General features: G+C 37.9%; 2 protein-coding genes across 3 annotated transcripts in view; one reads left to right on the top strand and one right to left on the bottom strand.

Moving 5' to 3' along the window:
- Positions 1–19948, bottom strand: part of dek (DEK proto-oncogene) — a 379089-nt gene that overhangs the window by 287959 nt on the left and 71182 nt on the right. The gene's annotated exons all lie outside the window — the stretch shown is intronic.
- On the top strand, positions 783–19033 carry plekhf2 (pleckstrin homology domain containing, family F (with FYVE domain) member 2). 2 transcript variants are annotated; one of them, XM_084385064.1, is made up of 2 exons: positions 783–1091; positions 16490–19033. In XM_084385064.1, the coding sequence occupies exon 2, from the start codon at positions 16501–16503 to the stop codon at positions 17233–17235; it is 735 nt and encodes a 244-aa protein (XP_084241190.1). In that variant the 5' UTR covers positions 783–1091; positions 16490–16500; the 3' UTR covers positions 17236–19033. The 2 variants fall into 2 exon arrangements, with proteins under 2 accessions (XP_084241190.1, XP_084241191.1); XM_084385065.1 differs by lacking the exon at positions 783–1091 and adding an exon at positions 1109–1252.

Below are 19948 nucleotides of genomic sequence, written 5' to 3'. Positions count from 1 at the left end.
AAACTGCTGTCAGTGTTATAATCAGCAAATCAGGTACAGTTTCAGTGAGGTATGGGTATCACGTATATATGACAATGCTATTCTCTGCAGAAACAAGAAATACAGTGAATGGCCTTAATATAGATGTGCTGAATCACCAGCGGCCACTTCCCTCACACAACACAGGAAAACATTCTTGGGATTCTTTGGTACAATGAAAACAGAGAAATGCTTGCTGCCACATTTTGTGTTTACTAGACTGAAGTACTTAGTCCACACTTATGCACCACAATATAATATACATTTATGCTTTTCAGTCTTTAAAAAAATTTTTTTTTTTTTAAAATGCAATGAGAAAAAAGTTCATGTTTACATATTTACAGGTCTTTATATGTAAATGAATAAAGGTGGGTCTGGTTGATATTTATAGAATATCCTTTATAAATAAAACGACCTGAAGACAATAGAATGGTTGCAAAACACTGCAAAATATGGCATTACTTAATGATGGAAATAAGAAAACTTTTTTGTTGTGTTTGTTGTTTTGCATAGTCATTCATGTCAACTTACCTGAGAAAGACCATGTGTGTTTGCAGCAAACCTAAATAAAAAATAGTCATTGTCATCATAACCCAATAGCCCAGTTGTAAAACTAAAGATTATTCCTTTACAACTTTTATCAGTTGGGACTACTTTTACTACTCAACTTGGTTATTGATTACCACACACACTAACCCACATGAGACAATACTTATCTGCGGTTTATTCCTAAGAAACATAGGCTAAGTTAATGTTTACAGCGAGGAAGAAAAGTGAAAGGAACTACAGGAACACTCGACAACTTTAAATACTAGGCTCAGTATTTATCCAGATTAGTCCCTGCCCCTTCTCCCACACCACCCCGACCCGGAGTCACGCTAGTGACGTTTACATTCCCTGCTCCTGCCCTCAGCCATATTGAAACGACAGTTTCCGACTTTGGCTGCCCGGGAAGGTGGCAGAAGAACTTCCAACTAACGCTTTTTGAATTTGGGATTTAAATATTTTGGTCGTTGGAAAACTAACCTGAGATTGTGGCTTTGCGTCTACAGCCGTTGATCAGTTGCTTTGAGGTAAGTGCGTGCGTGCCTAAACTTACGAAGCGCTCGCGAATAGTCTAGTTTCCATTCGCGCCTGTCAGAGCAAGTTGCAGTTGTTGAACTACTACTTGTTTACCATGGTTACTTTGTATTATTTCGGCTGCAGTAGTGTTGGTGAAATGTGTTTCAGTAAGGTAAGTTTGAAAGATTTTTCGACGAGGTCAAGGAACTATTCGTGCGGAATGGGACAATCCATGCGCCTTGTTAGCTTGTAGCATGCTAACGTGTGGGAAAACTTTGTCAACGACGAAATGTAAAACTAAATTGACAACAACACTATAGGTGGCTGTTTGAATGTGTTTCTCTAATTTATAGCTCAATACCTAGTCAGTCAATGCAAAACTCTGTGAGAGTTGCTAGTCTTCTGGTTGAGCTGTCAGTGTGTCAAAACAAGTTAATGTTACAGTAAGTAAAAAAAAAAAGTTTAAAATAGAAGTATATGACAAAGTACCTTCATTCATTCTGGGTTAAACCTTTATGGTTTTGGTCTGACGATGCCGAGACATCAGAAGTTTTACTATTAAGTTTAACCTCGCCTGTGTGATAGCTAGTGATGGGTGAGTCATCGAAACTAACGTTAGTGAAAACCACCCAACTCCGTTCCTGACTTAAACAGCAGTCATGTAGTGAATTTTAGCAGTATGAAACTTTTAATTAGTTGCTGTAAAACCATGAATTAAGGAAGCAGTCCTGGACTGATTTTGCTTCTTTTTTTTTTTTGCTTCACAATAAGAATACTTGTACATGATTTTCCTATGACCACACACTGAGCATTCATTTTAGTTTACTCAACCGAGTCCTTAGTAATGTTTAATAATATATTCTGTAGTGAAAGTTTCGCTTCTGCATTCATATGGCTGTTTGATTCACACCTGTTTTTTGTTGTTGTTTTTTTTAAAACCACTGGAGTTGGATGGTTGTTAGTATGGATGAGTGTGAATTAAACAGTGAATTAAAGGTAGCCTGCACATATATATGTTTCTTCTTCAGCTAAAATCGTAAATGTAAAAGCTATGTATTCTGAAGAAGAGGGTGAGTCAACCATTCATAATGCCCTATGAATCTTACAGTTTTGTACTTCCAAGGAACAGCTTGTGCTTATGCAAGTCTGTCTTAGTTGTCAAAGTAGAGGTTGTTGAAATGGTGCTGCTAACTTCGTCATGTCTGTAATAATAATGGGTACAGGCGTATGGCAGTGTCAGCAAGACCGGCAGAAGGTCAAATTGAAAAGTTGTTTAGTGTAATGAAGCAAAAGCTACTTATGTGGATTTTGTTTTAAAGATTGTCCTATTAAGATGTCTTGCCTAATAGTATTGAAACTACCAGTTAGCAGGAATTCATACAAGGTTTAAATGTTTGCATGCTCAAATGTGTGTCAATGACCTGTTTGATCCCCTCCTGTCTGGACAGCTGTGCACACACACAGTTTAAGGTAGATTTTCATAGAGATTAAATGGTTGTCAAAACAGCACTTGGAGGCTAAATTCAAGGCTCTACTCTGCACAACATTTTTAACAATTATGAACTGATCCATCAAAAACAATTTGGTTTGATTTAAAAGCATAGGTGAGACAACATTACATATACAGTCAAGTTCCATGCGGTGTGCAACATTGGGAAAAGTGCATAAAGAGGGTGCATTTATTGTATTTATATTGTAATATGTCTCAGATGATTTAAAGAATACAAATTTTCTTTTCTGTTTGTGAATCGCCAGGAGCACAGTGCATTTTTTTTTATAGTTAAAAAAAAAGACCAATGTTAATCTTCATTATTTTTTGGTTATAGGAACGTTTGGTTGCACAATAACCTGTTTTTGGAATGTCATATTGTTTTATACCTGAGCTTCAGTAAGTGATGATTAATCATTTGCTTTTGTCCCCACCTTATTGTTGGTATCAGCATCTAGGCCTATCAGCCATTAAAGCATTTGGAATTGAATTGAATCACAAGGTGCCTAAAGATTCCCAGTCCCACCCCTCAGCATGCCATCAAAACAAAAGTGTCTGTTGCTTAATCCATTCATAGAACAGATCCAGTGGTGATTAGTAGGAAATTGGCTTAGGTCTTCAACGTAACCAAGTCCCTGGAAATAGTGATTGACCTCATTCCTGAACACAGCTTATTCAAATGCAGACAGTGCATGTTGGGCAAGATTCCAAAACACTCCAATAAACCTTGTATAAACCGCAAAAGGATGTGTGAGAAGTTCTGAGATCGTTACCCTCCTTTAGCCTGAACATGTTGTTTGGTGTAATCTGTGGCTTATTACCAAGCAAGTTGTTGGAGTTATTACACTTAGCAACACATGCTTTATATTCCTTAAGTCTGAAACAACAGGTTTCATTTGCAGAGATATTTTCTAGTTAACGGACATGTGAACTTGAATTTAGTGTAAAGTCACTGATTTCATGTACCTAGACTGTGCTGAGCTAGCCTGGCTAACGTCAGACCTCTTTCTCATTGAGACGTGGTCTGGGAACCACATGTTCATTTTCTCGTATTTGAGGCGTGGTTTACGAATGCCCAGAGTTGGGCGCTACGAATGTCTATCAAATGCGCCTGTACGTAGCTCATAGCCAATCGTTTCAATTATACCAGATGACGTATGTAGAGCGGCAGAAATTCGACGAGGAAGAAGACGAAATAAACTTGCGTTCTAAACTACTTAGAACACTATCTAAGGCTGCATCGAAAGGTAACTTCGCGTCTGCTGCCATGTTGAATCCATAGATATAAACAAACTGCTTCGGTGTGTCGCATTGACGTCGTCATCGTCTTGCTGCTCCCTCCCCGTTCTGTGATTGGTTCCCTTTTTGAGGGGAAAATCTGGTCCATGGTATCCAGGCTGCCTAGCAGCGTGCATAAAATCGCGCTGCGTGCAAAGCAGCATGGGGAAACCCAGGCTAGTGCTGAGCGTTTTTATGATGCTGGATGATGGTTTAACATTGTTAGCAGGTTGTCACATGTACCGTGTAAAAATGTAAAAAAAATTGAGGGTACTAGCTAGGGTGTGTAACGATATTCAAACCGAACCCCAAAACCGCGATACACCACCACCCGCGGTGTGTATCGCGACACACTCATGACGTACCGAACGCTGCCCTGCCCGCAGCCCAGCCCTAGCCCTAGCCCATTGTCAAGGTTGACCTCACTTTACCTTACGTCACACAACTAATTTTTCTTCCATTACATTTGATTAAATAGTAATTAGGGGTGTAACGGTACACGTATTCGTCCCTCGAATTTTCGTGTATTTCGTACATTTGGTACCCACTGATAGACGCTCTTCGCAAACAAGTTTTTATTTACATTACAGCATGTTTTTTTTGGGGGGGGGGGGTTAACGAGCGTTGAGCATTGTAGCCAATCACAATCATATCTGTTGATTCAACAGTTTTTGCTCTGGTACCGAAATTGGTACAGAGAACCGCAAAATAAATGCCAATTTTTACTTTCTTTATCTGTTAAGCCAGAGTCCCAAATGAAACATGATCTCATGTTTTACTTGTGTGTTATTTAGGTATGTTGATGTGACAGGATGTATGGTTAGACTTTGTGTGTGAATGCTGAATGTTTGTGTATTTGAACAGGCTTAATCTAATTTTGTGGGCTCAAAGGTTTGCGTAGCTCAGAAATAGTTCACTTTGAAGATCTTGTTTGTGTCTTGAGCTGATGGAGATACCAAAAGATCTGAAGTAGTTAAGGTTTTAACAGATAAAAATATTCTGTGGTGTAGCAGCAGCCTGTGAATAGTTCTGCTGTACTTCCGTAATATAACTTACTGAAACGCACTATGTTGGCATCATTTAACTGTTTACTTTGCCCAGAATGGTTTATTGGCTGCTTTAGGGTCAGGCATTTACTGCACAAAACTGCTGATTCCAGGTGCTTTTGACAGGTTTGTTGAGTTATAGTGCTCTGAGACGAATCCAGAAGGACAGGCACACAAGCCATTATATAATTTTTGTCTGTAGCGCCGACTTCTGGTTGAAACCTGGTTTGGGTCGCTTATAACGTACATTTAAGAGCACACGTAGAGACATATGATTTTGCAGACAGAATTGTAAAATCCAGTCATAAAAGAAATTTAATGTATATTGCAAAATGTCACAGAATTTGGCAAAATTAAGAAGAATAAATCCTGCTAGACTGCTATTTAAATATAAAGTCTGCATGTTCTGCACATCTCTGTGTGAATGAGTGGCACAGTTTCACACATACTCAAGCACACCTGATGCTAGTGGTGTTTTCAGGGCCAACCCGCCAAAATAAAAGTTTGGTTCAAAGTAATAATAATAATTCAATTTATGAAAACATAATTTTTTTTAAGGAATATCACACAATTTTCCATCCACAATTTAACTTAAACAGTAAATCTCTGTAGTGCAGCACTTTGTTTGCCAAAAAATTAAATGAATTGTTACATTTTTCAATTGATTACATTTTAAAAGTTTAATTAAATTGTTAGTTTTATGCATTTATTTGATTAAAGCCAAGAAAAGAGAAACTTTAAGAGCTCCCAGCAGTTTTCCGTGAAAATAACATTTTGATGGTTTAATGTTTGAGGGATATTAAAACAGTTGTACTGTAAATGTTAGTAAAGTATTGCAATTTTATAGTTGTGCTGTAAAATAAAATTATAATATTTCTTTCTTTAATACGCTTTTTTATTTTTCAGTAAAATATTACAGTAGTGATGTTTCTTATTTTCTTATATTTTTATGTAGTAATAATAATAATCCTAAAAATCCTAATAATCCAAAATGTTGGGCTAAATTGTGCATTCCTGCAAACAAGTTTTTAAACCACATTTTGAATTGCAAATGCAATTTTTTATCTTCATTTCACCTCTTTCTTTCTTTCTTTCTTTCTTTCTTTCTTTCTTTCTTTCTTTCTTTCTTTCTTTCTTTCTTTTTCTTTCTTTCTTTCTTTCTTTCTTTCTTAAGCACATTTAAAAACAACCATGGGTTGACCAAAGTGCTGTACATGTAATAAATTAAACATTTAAAAATGTACAAAGGGATAAAATACAACACTGAAAAAAAGATTTGTTGAATTTAAATACATTTTTTCATCATAAGTGGTTGCACTCAATTGATTTTAGCTACATTTAAACAAATGCATTAAGTTGAAATGCAACTTAATGCATTTGTTTAAATGTAGCTAAAATCAATTGTGTGCAACCACTTACGATAATTTTTTTTAATTAAATTCAACTAATCATTTTTTCAGTGAACTATATAGGCTAACATATTTTAGACTAACAACATCTGTTCAAGGAAATAGGATCTAAGCATAGATTCAAAAACAAAGAGACGGTGCTGTTCGGATGGCTACAGGGAGCTTGTTCCAGTTTTGATCAGAGTAGAATCTTGGGCCCAAAAAAGTAAATATAGATATAACTAGATATGAATATAAAAGGTTAGATCAGATGTTTTAACTGGCTATTTTTTATTTATTTACTTGTTTTACATTTAGTCACCTTTGTGTATGGCACATAGAAGGCCTTGGGACTGAGAAAACATACTGGCAGGGGTGCAGAGTTTACCTCAATAAAAATATGGACCATTTTTATATTTTGCTCAAAGCAATAAACTACTAAAAAAAAACAATGTACATAATCCAAAATAGTAAAACATAATAGTAAAAGTTACGCCTAAAATGTGTTATTTATTTGCCTGTTTTTCACCAATAAAGAGTGGTTGTACCATGTCAATGACCTTTCCATTTGATCCCTGGTGTCAGAATTATATGCAAAAGTGGGTTAATTTGTCTTTGTATGTTGTGTGGTTCAGGAGATATGAAAATCTGCATTTTTCGCCCCTAGCGCTGACATCACTTCAAGATGGCCGCCAAACGAACCCCATGGGAAATTAGTTGACCTCAGCAACATAAAAAATTCTTAACCAGACACCATTAGGGTCCCAAAAAAAACCAGGTTACAAAAAAATGCCAAACGGGTACATGGGAACCTATTTCTCCTGCTAGACTATATCTATTTTGCTGCTCATCGTGTTTCTGCTACTATTGTTAAAATAACCACGTAATCTGCAGCTCTAAATGTGGCTCTTTACGTTTTTTTAGCGAGTGAGAGAGAGAAGCAATGCACACGGAGTGGAAAGGGCTTGAATGAAATCATTACCATAAATGACCCTGACTGAGTGCTTGTGGTGTGAACCACTCCGTTGTTTAGACGCGCTGCTCACTTTAATCTGTAGAAACTGTAAAATGGCCCAATTATGTCCACCCTACATTCGAATTGTACACTGGTCCATACGATAACAAATTTATCCAAACAGCTGGCGGCAGACATTGTGAGTTGGAGGGATTATTTGACTTTTTAAATGTAAACCCATCTTTATTTTGGAAATAGTACTTAATACTTAATACTATAATACTTATGTGACCATTTTACTACTTTTTCTCAAGGTTTTAGTTTTTGTGCTTTTTTTTTATTGGTCTTGGAGGCATACAGTTTCCAAATAGCAGCCCTGCCATAAATTTCGCCTGATATGCAGTTTTTGTTTGTGTAGTTTGTATAGTTTTTAGGCTGTACTATTGTGGTTACTCTGTCTATACCAGTCACAACCGTGTCCTAACCAGGTGTGATGCAATAAAGCATTCGACATTTTCGCTCACTTGGTTTCTATTTCGTTGTGCTTGGTAGCCCCACTTAAAGTGAAATATCACTGGATGAAAATCCCACGCTGCATGTATATTAAACATAAAAAAAATGTCATTGGCACATTGCATCATCCAGCATTTTCACTTTGTAATGCGCAAAAACACTTTCATCATGTAACATTAGTATGACCAATAATATACTGATGGTTGTTTAATCAGCAATCATCTTATAAATATCAGTGCATCTATATTTATTATGCAAGGCTATTAGTGTTTTTTTTTTCTTTCTTTTTTTTCTGAATCATTTAATTGCAGTTAGTATGCTCCCTCCAGACGTGCTTGGATAAACATGGAAACCAGCAGTCATTAATTAATTGGTGTAGTCTGAGCTTTCAGCTGTCCAAGCTGTTTGAATTTAATCTTCTTTTACCGCCTCTTCCATCACATTCCCACCCTATGTCACCTTCCTGATACATTTTGAGGAGGCTTGTGACCCAGGTCATACCAAACTCCTTTAGTCTTAGGATATTTTGAGCTATTATGTGTCATTTCATCAACAGCACACCATTGTGATTTGCCACTATACTGTCTCACAGCACTCATAATCACATAAATCTGCGTCAAGAAAGCAGTTAATGCCTATTAGAGACCATTTGTGCTTTGTTTTTCCTGTCGATTGGTGTGATTGACAGCTCCGGCTTTCCTCCGGCAGATGGACTATCAAGTTGCTTGGCTTCTGGAGGGCCAGGTGCTGGCTGTTAGACCTGCAAAATTAGCGTTCTGCAGAGAAAAAAAGGTCTGGTCCGCACCTGCTGCTCCTCTCCCACCCGCAGCTGTCTCTGATCTCCCGTACAAATGTCCGAAAGTGCCAAGATGTGCTTTTCCACATAGCAGCTGATGTACTACAAGGCGACTGTGTGAAATGGAGGAAAAACACATGACAAACACTATATTTGTGTAACAATGGTTATAACTAACATGACTAAAACAAATCAAAATCAGCAAAGACACGTTCAATTGATCATAATAACATAATTTATAATTGTATATATTGCAAATATTTGATTGGACATCGCTTGATATTTGTTTCCTGCCTGTTGAATGATAAATGAGCTTTTTGCAGGGTTTGCGAACTGAGTGAAATAGATGCTGTGGCTAATGCTTCTAGTGAGTCATAGCAGAGAGAGTCTAATTATGGAGACAGGCACCCATCCATCAGCCTTTGTCATGAAGGCTGGCAGAATTAGGATGAGATCTCTCTACACGGCCTGCATGTCCAGAGTAAGCCTTCCAGGCTTCTCTTCCAGATCAGATTCACTTAGTCAGTGCCAGCAGGACATCTAAGCAAATACGGTCAGGGACTTAATCACCAGACTCATATGCTTCAGCAATGGAAATAAGCATTTGAGCAATCTAGTGAAGCAGACTGTAAATATGGCTGTTTCTCTTTTTGTGCTTTGAGAGGCTACAGTGATTAAATTCTCTGATGTACTTAAAGCGAATATCGAGGCCTTAATATGCACTTTCAAGCATGTTTGTATTAATTGGTCTTTTCAATCGTTAATTAAAATGAAAAATTACATTCACATTCACATTCTTTTGTGACAAGAAAACATCCCTACAACTTCTAAAAGTGACCACAGTGTTTTACTGTAGCATAAGAGGTGTTATTTTAACATCAGTGTAAACCACGGGGTTTAGGGTTTCAGGGAGGCCTACGTTAGGTTTATTTAACAACAGAAACTGAATAATCAAATGTAAAAAATAAAATACTGCTTAGTTTTTTCTGTATGAATTAAATATATACTGATTCTTAAAGCTACGAAAGCTATTTAGCCAAGAGCAGTGAGTGATATTCTCTTTGTCTTTCGTTCATGACCCCAGTTATTGCAAACCGTTGCGATATGCATATGGGCTTTATGCACAGCTGCACTACTTCCTGAACTTCAGGCAGGTCCTTTGTTTCCTGTCTGCCATGATTGGACAAACTGATTAATCCAGGTGTGCCTGACCACCTGAATTAATCAGTTTGTCCAATAATGGCAGACAGGAAACAAAGGACCTGCCTGAAGTTCAGGAAGTAGTGCAGCTGTGCATAAAGCCCATAGCGATATATACATTTGCGATACTTCGATATATTGTGCAGCCCTAATAAATAACATAACAGCTTGTTCTGGCCAAGAACAGCCCACTCAAACAGGAGACCATCTGTCTGACATGTAAAACAACATGAAACATGTTGGAAAACAATTTTTTTTCTTTTTTACTTGATGTTAAGATAAGATGAGATAATACTTTGTCTGTTACACTAGGGTTACAGAAAATGTTCTTTGATAAGGCTTCAGTCACAAAGAGACATTCACACAGACATATAAAATGAGTATTTAGAGTATTAGATCATACTTTTTCATTAGAAAAAAATCATACTTGGATCTGAGGATTTCACATTGGAACATGCCATTTTTATGTTTAGTATGCATTTCTGTTGCAGTTTTTCTGAGGCTGATTCCAGGTAAAATTAGGCTTTACTCAGCAATTCTCATTCCTGATTTGGTATTATTTCTTTGAATATGTAGTTTATCTGCTTGATATTCTCATTTGCTGCCAAGAGGGTGTCGCTCACAAATGCCTGAAAGAAAGAAGCTTTAGCTGCTTAATGTGCCATTGCTAGGAGTTGCTAAGTGTTCATCATTGACCTTTATGTCACTCAGCAACAAGAGAGCAAACCTTTTACAAGGCAGCTAATAAGACGCTTTGTGCTTCTCGGTTTTAATCCAGACGCTGGTTTAGGGAAGCCTCTGAAAGGAGTGGGTGTTTGCAGCACATGACACACATTTTTTGGATTTCTTTTCTTTGTGGAACACAAAAGATACATTTTGTCCATACCATGAAAGTCAGTGGAGTTCAAAGTTGTGTGTAGTGTAGTGTAGAGACCAAAAATATCTTTGTTTTGTTCCTTTGAAGAAGAAAGAAATTCATACATGTTTGGAACGACATGAGGTAAATTACTATACTTTTAAAAACATTGAAACTAGCTTTTCACAAGTGAAAGAGAAAATTTAGCTTGGAATTTAAATTTGTCATTATGGTACGTAGTTTCTAATTCTGTCTAGAATGTTTATGTATTTGTCTATGGGCATTGTAATACAGTATTTACTGTCTTTTGATAGGTTAGCGTGTTGATAATACTGCAGACACGTGTAAAGCACAGTGCTTATAATGCTCAGAGTATCACTGGTTTTTGCTGTGGAAATGAAAATGGTTGTAACTGCAATATGTTTGGCTATTCTAAACGTGTAGTATTGCCCACAGCATGTGTGGAGTAGCTTAACAGTAGTTTTCATTTTCATTAGAAAGGAGGAAGTGAGTCAGGAAAGTGCTGTTGTGTAGGAGGCAGCGGTGTCCTTTCACTGAGTTTCAGGCACACAGAGCTTCTACTGCTACTGCCCATCACGTTACTTCAAAATTCATGCTGAGTGTCCATGTAAAAGACGTGACACGTTTTTGTCTTTTCCTTTCTGGTTTTATATCGCTAACTCATAAGTCAATCGTTTGTTTCCCAGACACCAACCATTGTGTGTCCTTAGGATGTGGAAGTAAACAGCACAAATGGTTAATGCTTGATTAGTTGTTCTACAACTGACTAATCGATTGGCGAGTTGCAGTAAAACCTTCTTGGAAAAGTTGCATCTTCTAACTTATTCCCCTTTAAAGCACCTTCACTGCGGCCACACACATTCAGATGGACGTCTTTGGCTGTTGCATCATGTCTTGTGCAGTTATTTGAGCAATTCACCATTAAGACACTTGTGTTAAAAATAGGCTAACCTTTAAAAGCGTCTTGAGATCTATGCATTCGGTCTAGTGCCACGTCCTTTTGGCACTTGGTGAGATATTGTCTAATATGATGCAATTTGCTGACATTAAAGGGATAGGTCACACTGTCATAATTTACTCACTTCATGTTGGCCCAAATCTGTATGACTTTCTTTCTTCTATTTTGTAGAATATTTTTTGGCATTTTTGTCCTTGCGTTTAAAGTCACTGACGTCCAAAGTTGTTTTTGACCTCCTTAACAATCATTGTATGGACACAAAAATCATGTGTGTCATCGTTTGTGTACAGCAGAAGAAAGAAGTAATACAGGTTTTGAACATGGGGTTGAGTAAATAATGGCGTGCAACTTTCATTTTTGAATGGATTATCCTTTTAAACAATTCTCATAATAATAATTTCTTAAAATTCACCAAAACAAGGCAAGTCAAGTTGCTGGCCATTAGCCAAGCCAGTTATCAGCCAATGTACATAATCTTAAAAAAAAATTTTTTTTTACTTTGCCTATCACTTGTAGAAACTCTAGTTGGGGGGGAAGGTTATTTGTGTGGTGATGTTTCCTGCTCAGGGATAAGATTGCATTAGATTAATATGTGGTTTGTGCATTAACTGTGAAGTTGCACATGGGCAAGCTTGGTTTTTCAACATTGAGGTCAACGTGTAGGATGTATTAAATGTCATGGTGTTCCTCTCTTGGTTGGCTCATTTTGTGTGCCTTATCATCAGATTACAATATGATAGTCATAACAGAACCAGAACTGGGGTTTACCTTATCCATGGCATAATGGAAATACGCCCAGTACTATTTTCTGGTCTCTTAATCCCCCAGCGTTTAACTGATCTTATGAAAATCTCGTGTGACTTATGAGCTTACCATGCTATACAATAACCCCCATACAGACCTCAGATTCTCCATTTTCAAACACCCTGTATCTTGGAAACCCGGACAGCGTGATGGTGATACCCGGTTTCATAATTGTTTTTGAATTCACAAAAAGGAAGTGATGTAATTGATAGCTTTTGCATGGCACTACACCAGTGTGCGATTTGTCATGATCTGCTCTGCCATCTGAAGAAGCTTTGGATTATGTAATTTGTTTGTGTCCAAAGGCGAGTGAATAAACAAGGGTGACACTAGTATTACACACCGACTTGATTTTAGCACCTGCTTATTAAATGAATCAGTAGCTTTATGTGGTGTTTGTCATTTGCTGTCACATCATGTTGTTGTTTTTTTTAAAACTGGTGTAGTTCATTTCTTAGACCGGCACAGATGCGACTGAAGAGGCGGACAGACAGGATGTAATGTGAGAATGATCAGATCCTGTTGTCCTACCTTGAATAGCTCATGCTCATCTAGCTCTGTTTCTCTCTTGCGCTGTTAAAGGATACTCTGTAATAATGTAGTGATCAAAAAGATGCAGTTTGAGTTGGTTTTGATTTATTAGAGGATTACTATTAGAGCTGCAAATAACAATTTTGATAATCTGTTGAAATTAATTTTATATTTACCATTTTATTGTAAAAGCTTGTCATTTATACACATTGACCCATTCTCTCCATCAAAAAATTCGCAGATTGAAGGCTATTCCAACAACAACAACAAAAAATGTCCACAATGATGTATTGTTCTGCAGGAACGCACATCTCCTTTGAACAGACTTGTCTTTCTTGTGATGATGTAAGAGACTAGGGCTACAACTGGGGATTGTGCACGAGTACTCGGACGTGACAGCGACGATCGATCATGAAAATGATGATCGCTGTGACTTCAAAAAATATATTACTTTTTTTTTTTTCTGATTGGTTATAGCAGCATGCAGGTCCAGACTGGCAAAATGAAGTAAAGCTATGGATTTGAAAGTGCGCAGTGATGCCTGGAATCACTTTGATCATGAAAATACAGTTAAGTGCAAGATGTGCACCGCCAATCTGCCACATACAACATTATAAGGAGAACACTGTTAAAAATATATTTTTGTTTCAGTGTTGTTGTTACGGGAAGAGCGCATCCACAACGGGAGTTATTTTGCTTGTATGCTGCAATTGCTACTCTTTTCATTTTGTTGTTTATTTTATGATTAAAGTTGTTTAATATCCGCCGCCTCCTTACTTGAACTTTTTTTTTAGTTACAGTTACGTTTAATCACTTAAATTCACCGCAGAATAACCACAATTGCTGATTTACTCATACAGGTCAGTTTATTTGAAGAATTAAAATTGTGGGGTTACACTTAGTGCTGCGTGGTATACCGGCTCATATCGAATAACACCAGTGTTTATTTTTGTTATGATAAGAATTTTTAATATACCGCAATATGGTGTCGCTTAAACAACGATCGGAACGCGGGGTGGCGCGACACTGTTTGAGAGGGATCCCTTTTCACTGTTGCACTGTGGTGAGGGCACAGCTGTATGCGTTACTAAATGTGACGGTGAAGATGGATAGGTTACACTATAATTGATAGCAGTCAAATTATATTAGTGTTTCCCATACATTGGTTCACAATATCAACATTTAGCCACAAATAGATTTTCCAAAAGGCTTTGATATCGGTGAATAAACATGAGCACTGCACGTTTAAAAGTCAAAATGTGGCGTGGGTGTTTTTATATGAATGTATCTTTGAAGGGAACTGACTGTGTTTAGAAAAGTTTCGATGTTATTTTCATTTAATCTATTTCTTTCCTGATAAAGCAGCGTTTATGAGCATTGTGTTCAGCCGTTACTGGGGAAACCGCTATTTCTGCTGCTCCTAAAGCGCCTCCAGCTGGCAAACCTGTATTAATAATACTAGTGTGGTAATTGTAATTTTTCTACAATATTCACGCATGACAGTAAAACAGGGCATTCTCAGTCAATCTACTGCAGTATTTCCTCTCTTAAAGGTAGGTAGGATTTTTCTAAAAAACTTTTTTTTCAAATTTGTTTAAACTGTCTTTACATACCAGTACATAATTAAAATGTAAGTGCTCTGAAAAATAGAGTATAAAAATCGAGTGACTGTAGACCTTTTAATCTGCAATAAACACAGCTCATTATTTCCATCCGGGACGAAACAATTGATTGGTTTGGGCGACTGTCACTCTCTCTCGCAACCATGGCTACCACCCCTGTTGCTACAAGATCTGCCCATATGCGTGCACTCCTCTGCTTCGCCCTCGACCCCGGACCTGTCCTCGAACCGACGATGCGGTACTTGTCTCCGGAGTGTAGTCCTCATCAGAGTCAACAATGTTTTCATCATGGAAACTCTTACATGCAAAACACCGTATATGTTATGAATCTTACACGAAATTCAACTTCATCACAGTGTAACTGATGGTAATGGAAAACCATGTATCAATGCAACCTGTTTTTAGCTTTGCCTTATAAATATAGCTCGTTACCGAATCAAACTAAATATATTTTAAACTTTACCAGTATCGATATGCTTGCTTGATAGTGAGTACTAAAAGCCATCTTATTTGTTTATATTCATAGTGATAAAGTTAGGTATTTTAGTACATGTGATTCTGACATGATGTCACTGTATGTACTGCGCTCCTTCCTCTCCACTCGTCTCAGGTAAATAAATGCGTCTTCCAGCTGAGCCTGAGCGTTCGCGCGTTCATGTGTTTTGGGGGCGTGGCTTTGGAAGGAGCTCAGAAGGGAGGGGGTGGAGTGAATGGAAATAATTAGCTGTGTTTACAACAGTCGTGAGAGGTCTACAGACACTCGATTTTTATACTCTCTTTTTCAGAGTACTTACATTTTAATTATGTATTGGTATATAAAGACAGTTTAAACAAATTTTGATTATTTTTTTTATTTTTTTTTATCAGTAGAAAATGTGGTTAAAAATACCGTCATATACTGTGAAACTGGTATAATTTAAAAAAATACTGTGATATAAATTTTTGGTCATTACGCCCAGCACTAGTTACACTGCACAGCACTGTTTTACTTGGTCAAAACAATCATATTAAAATACGTTTGAGTGTGTTGAAAGTTATGTTATAAGGTTACTCTGAGTTCGCTCGATGGCTGATATGAGACACTTGTTGCACATTGCAGTAAGCTAGATCGATATTAGAATATCATGTTAATAAAAGCTGGATGACTTGTGTTGCTAAATGGCATACAATTAATTTTAAAATGTATTGTATGATGGAGAAAATGCTTTATTACTGTTACTACAAACAAAGCTCTTTTTATGATTATGACATGTTACCCACTTGATAAAATAGCATTGTCTGATTTACTTTTTAGGTACGAACATGTTACTCGCGGTCAAGAAAACAAGAGATTCAAACAATTAGACTAAATAACCGTGTTGATATCTTTGGGTATATGAACCCCTAAATATTTCAAAGAATTCTCTCCATTTAAACTAAATTATTTTTCCTCAAATAAATAGATATAGATGTTTGGCAATTAAAAGTTAAGACCTGAGTTTTTTTGTACAATTAATTTATAGCCTGATAATTCTCCGAAAAACTTGAAAGTTTCAAGGACTTCTAATGAATTTTTTATTTTTATTTATGCAGATGCACTGAAGGGCGGCTCTGTGGTCAGTAGTAAATGCTGCTCTATCTCTAAAAGCACTGCGACTTTGAGTCACTTATAACGTGCATTTGAAAAAGCAACACGCGTCAAACATCTTCCCGAACTTGTAATGCTTGAACTGTTAGACAACATTTAATAACATGCTTTTGTTTGCAGCGCTTATAAATATAAAGCAACAGCTTGGATCATATACCTTTCTCGCAGCGGCTCACTCTGTGTCCTCCAATATTTTACATATCCATTTTGTTCATAGAGATGGGATATTCACTACTGTAAAGCGATGTGACTGGCTGATAGTTTCAGAGCACTTTCTGTTCCTGCTCCTATTATAACCCTTTATTTTTCTCTTTCTCTTTCCCAGGCGTCTGAAAGATGGTGGACCGCTTGGCAAACAGTGAGGCCAACTCTAAGCGCATCGGGTTTGTGGAAGCATGCTTTGGCACTGCAGGTCAACCGCTGGCCATCCCAGGTCGAGTGCTCATCGGGGAGGGTGTTCTCACAAAGCTGTGCCGCAAAAAGCCCAAAGCCCGGCAGTTCTTCCTCTTCAATGACATCCTGGTGTACGGCAACATCGTCATCCTGAAGAAGAAATACAATAAGCAGCACATCATCCCTCTGGAGAGCGTCACCATAGACACTGTGGAGGATGAGGGCGAACTGCGCAATGGCTGGCTCATTAAAACACCCACCAAATCCTTCGCCGTCTATGCTGCAACAGCAACAGAGAAGTCCGAGTGGATGAGCCACATCAGCAAGTGTGTTTCGGACCTGCTGGAAAAAAGCGGGAAATCTCCCACCGGCGAGCACGCAGCGGTCTGGGTGCCCGACTCGGAAGCGACCGTGTGCATGCGCTGCCAGAAGATGAAGTTCACCCCCGTCAACCGCCGCCACCACTGCCGGAAGTGCGGCTTCGTCGTGTGCGGCCCCTGTTCAGAGAAGAAGTTCCTGCTGCCCAGTCAGTCGTCCAAACCAGTGCGTGTGTGCGAGTTCTGTTACAAGCAGCTCTCCACGGGCGCCACCCTTCCCTCCCACTCGGACAGCCGGCACGGTTCGGAGTTTCCCAGCAACATGTCGGACGACGACGATGAAGACGACAGCAGTGACTAAGGGTCACTTTTAGGAATACTGACAATTTACAGATCATATCTTTATTTTTTAGTTTCGCTAATTTTCATTCAGGGTTTGCAAAGGTTCCTGTGGCAATAACACTTACCCAAAACAATTAAAGGCCCTGTGCAAATGAACAAAAGGTTTGATGGGAAATGTTCCTGTGTATTCATGAACACTACTTGCCTGCTCGCTCTACTTTCACATTTATTTCACTCTATAGACCATTTTTCATATATTTCTTGGATATGGTGCTCTTTCATCAACTTTATTTGAGCTCGTTTCTACCTTTTTGCTACTTTATTCTCTCTGCTACTATGCTGCTATCCCCTGGAACAGAGAATGTTGGGTAATGTGATTGCGGGCTGTTACTAGGCATACATTCCCTCAGGTGAAACTATGTAGTGCATTATAACTAGGTTTTAAACAAGGAGCTGCATTTAATGCTTTGAACAACTAACCACTAACAAACCATGAAAGTATGTGTTTGGGTGAAGGTCTTCTGTTTCTCACTTTAGTCAGTTTCTAGTAATTGCAAATGACAAATCATAGATGCTACTAAGCTTGTAAATGTGTATATAATGCTGTGGTGTAGGAAGTCTCTTGCATAATTCATCATCTGACAAGCTCGTCACTGCCTCGGTGCCTTATTTATCCTCAGGAAGTAGATCCTGGAAGCGAGAAAATATTTAGACTACAGTTTGACTTGGGTAAAAAAAATGTTTTTACTTTCAGACACCTGCCTTCTTTTGATACCACACCACATGACATATCCTGTTTAGAGGCACACAGGGTACCATTCAATGACCATATCACTAGTTATGATCAAAACTAGGCCGTTAGTTTCAGTTGAGAACAGTCCAAATCGTTATATTATCTCAGTCCTAATAGCTTTTAGACCCATGATTCCAGTATCTTGCATCTGTACTCCACATGTCCTGAACTACACTGGTGTCTCTCTCCAGCCCTGACTTCAACTCTATAGAAATATACATACTAACATGCAGCTCGCAGGGATAGCACTTCACTAAGGCGAAGGACGCGCTATCCAAGCCCTCTCTAATTGGGGTCTTTATGTTAGCGAGGTCACATGTCAGGCCATTACGGTCAGTCCTACAGATTTTGAACGGGAATCGAAAGCATTATGAGGAAGTGACAGCTACACAGCCACCTTTTTTTTTTTTTTAATGGCTGTTAAACACAATAAAAACGGCACTAACATCTTTCCAAAGTGGTGTTTTATACAGTGGTATAGTGGTGTTGGACTCTTAAAGAAATGCAGTAGTATATTTCATTAACGATCTACCAGGTTTACAGTAATTTTTCCTCTTACACAAGTCAAGCTTGTGGGAGAATTAGCTGAACTTCTTGACTGTCTCAGTGCTGAATACTTGATCACCTGTGTCAGAATAACAAAACTGACATCGAAAAGGGAACCTAACTCTGGCTAAAGAGTCCGCTCCGACCGCCTAGTTTATATGCAACGAGATACACTTGAGTGAAAAGTTTTTTTTTGTTGCTTTTACACATTTGTGTGTCTTATTTGAGATTTAGAAATAGGTTTACAGTGATTGATTTAGGATAATCTAATCTTGCTTTTGGAATATAACAGTATCCAGGATAGCTATATATGGCGTAATGTTGGATTTAATGAATTGTTTTAACCTGAGATGGTTTCTTTGTTTTAATTCTACTTATATGTTGTAATATTCTGCTTCAGTTGTAATATCCTGAGATGATTATTTTGATTTTCCATGTTGTAAACTTTGTACAGTTTTTTGATATATATTTACTCTTACTTGGGTTTGCAGCTGTTTTTCTTCTTAATATAGCGTTTCCGTGTGGTTCATGTGTGCATTTCCTGAACACCTCTGGATCAGCTACCAGCACTTTACTCTCTCTAAACCACAAGAGAGGGGTGAGCCTGTGTAGGATGTGGGCGGGATTACACATCTTAACATATGGCCTGCAAATACAAGATCTTAATAATTTGAGCAAAACATCAGAGTAGAGTATAAACAGGATTGGCATTTACTTTCAATTTATTTTATTTCGCAATTTCTTGAACATGTAAATTATAATTCTCTGTTCTTAAAAGATTTTTGGGATTTACTGTTTTCTTGTACATTTGCCATTTTTAATTCTCATTTAAAACTCTGAAAGGGCTGAAAACTGAATGTAATCCGTCATATCATCATTATTAGATACTAATTTTGTGGAAATATATGCATTGCTTAAACTCTTGTGCATTGTCTTATATGTAATACTGGCCAAATCCAAGTAACGGTTCTAGAACGAATTAGACTACGTTCACACTGTTAGACTGTCATGATAACGGTTCAGATCCGAATCGGGTCCCGTGGCTCTCTTTCATTTGACTGAATATCTGCATTGGTTTCTATGACAATCGCGTTGAGTTGGTGTGTATGACTATGCCAAAAAAAAAAAAAAAAACAGCAACAAATGTTTCATGTTTCATGAAGCAGTGGCAGAAACATAGTAAACTGGAATGCGCAGCTTTAAAACTCACCGGTCTCAGAGGTGTGTAGACCAGGTGTAGGCTACATTGTAATTTTCTGCTCAACTCGCACTTCGCAACAACTCAACCTTGCTTCTACAAAGATATTCAGCACGTTTTCTACAAACATCGCCTGACGTGAAGTGAAGCTACACAAAATCCGATCAGAGCGGTCAGACTTAAACAGATTTCCAG

This window comes from Rutilus rutilus (genome assembly GCF_951802725.1).
Source record: "Rutilus rutilus genome assembly, chromosome: 17".
Taxonomy (NCBI): domain Eukaryota; kingdom Metazoa; phylum Chordata; class Actinopteri; order Cypriniformes; family Leuciscidae; genus Rutilus; species Rutilus rutilus.
The sequence above is the reverse complement of the archived record's forward strand: the minus strand, read 5'-3'. Positions and strand labels throughout refer to the sequence as shown.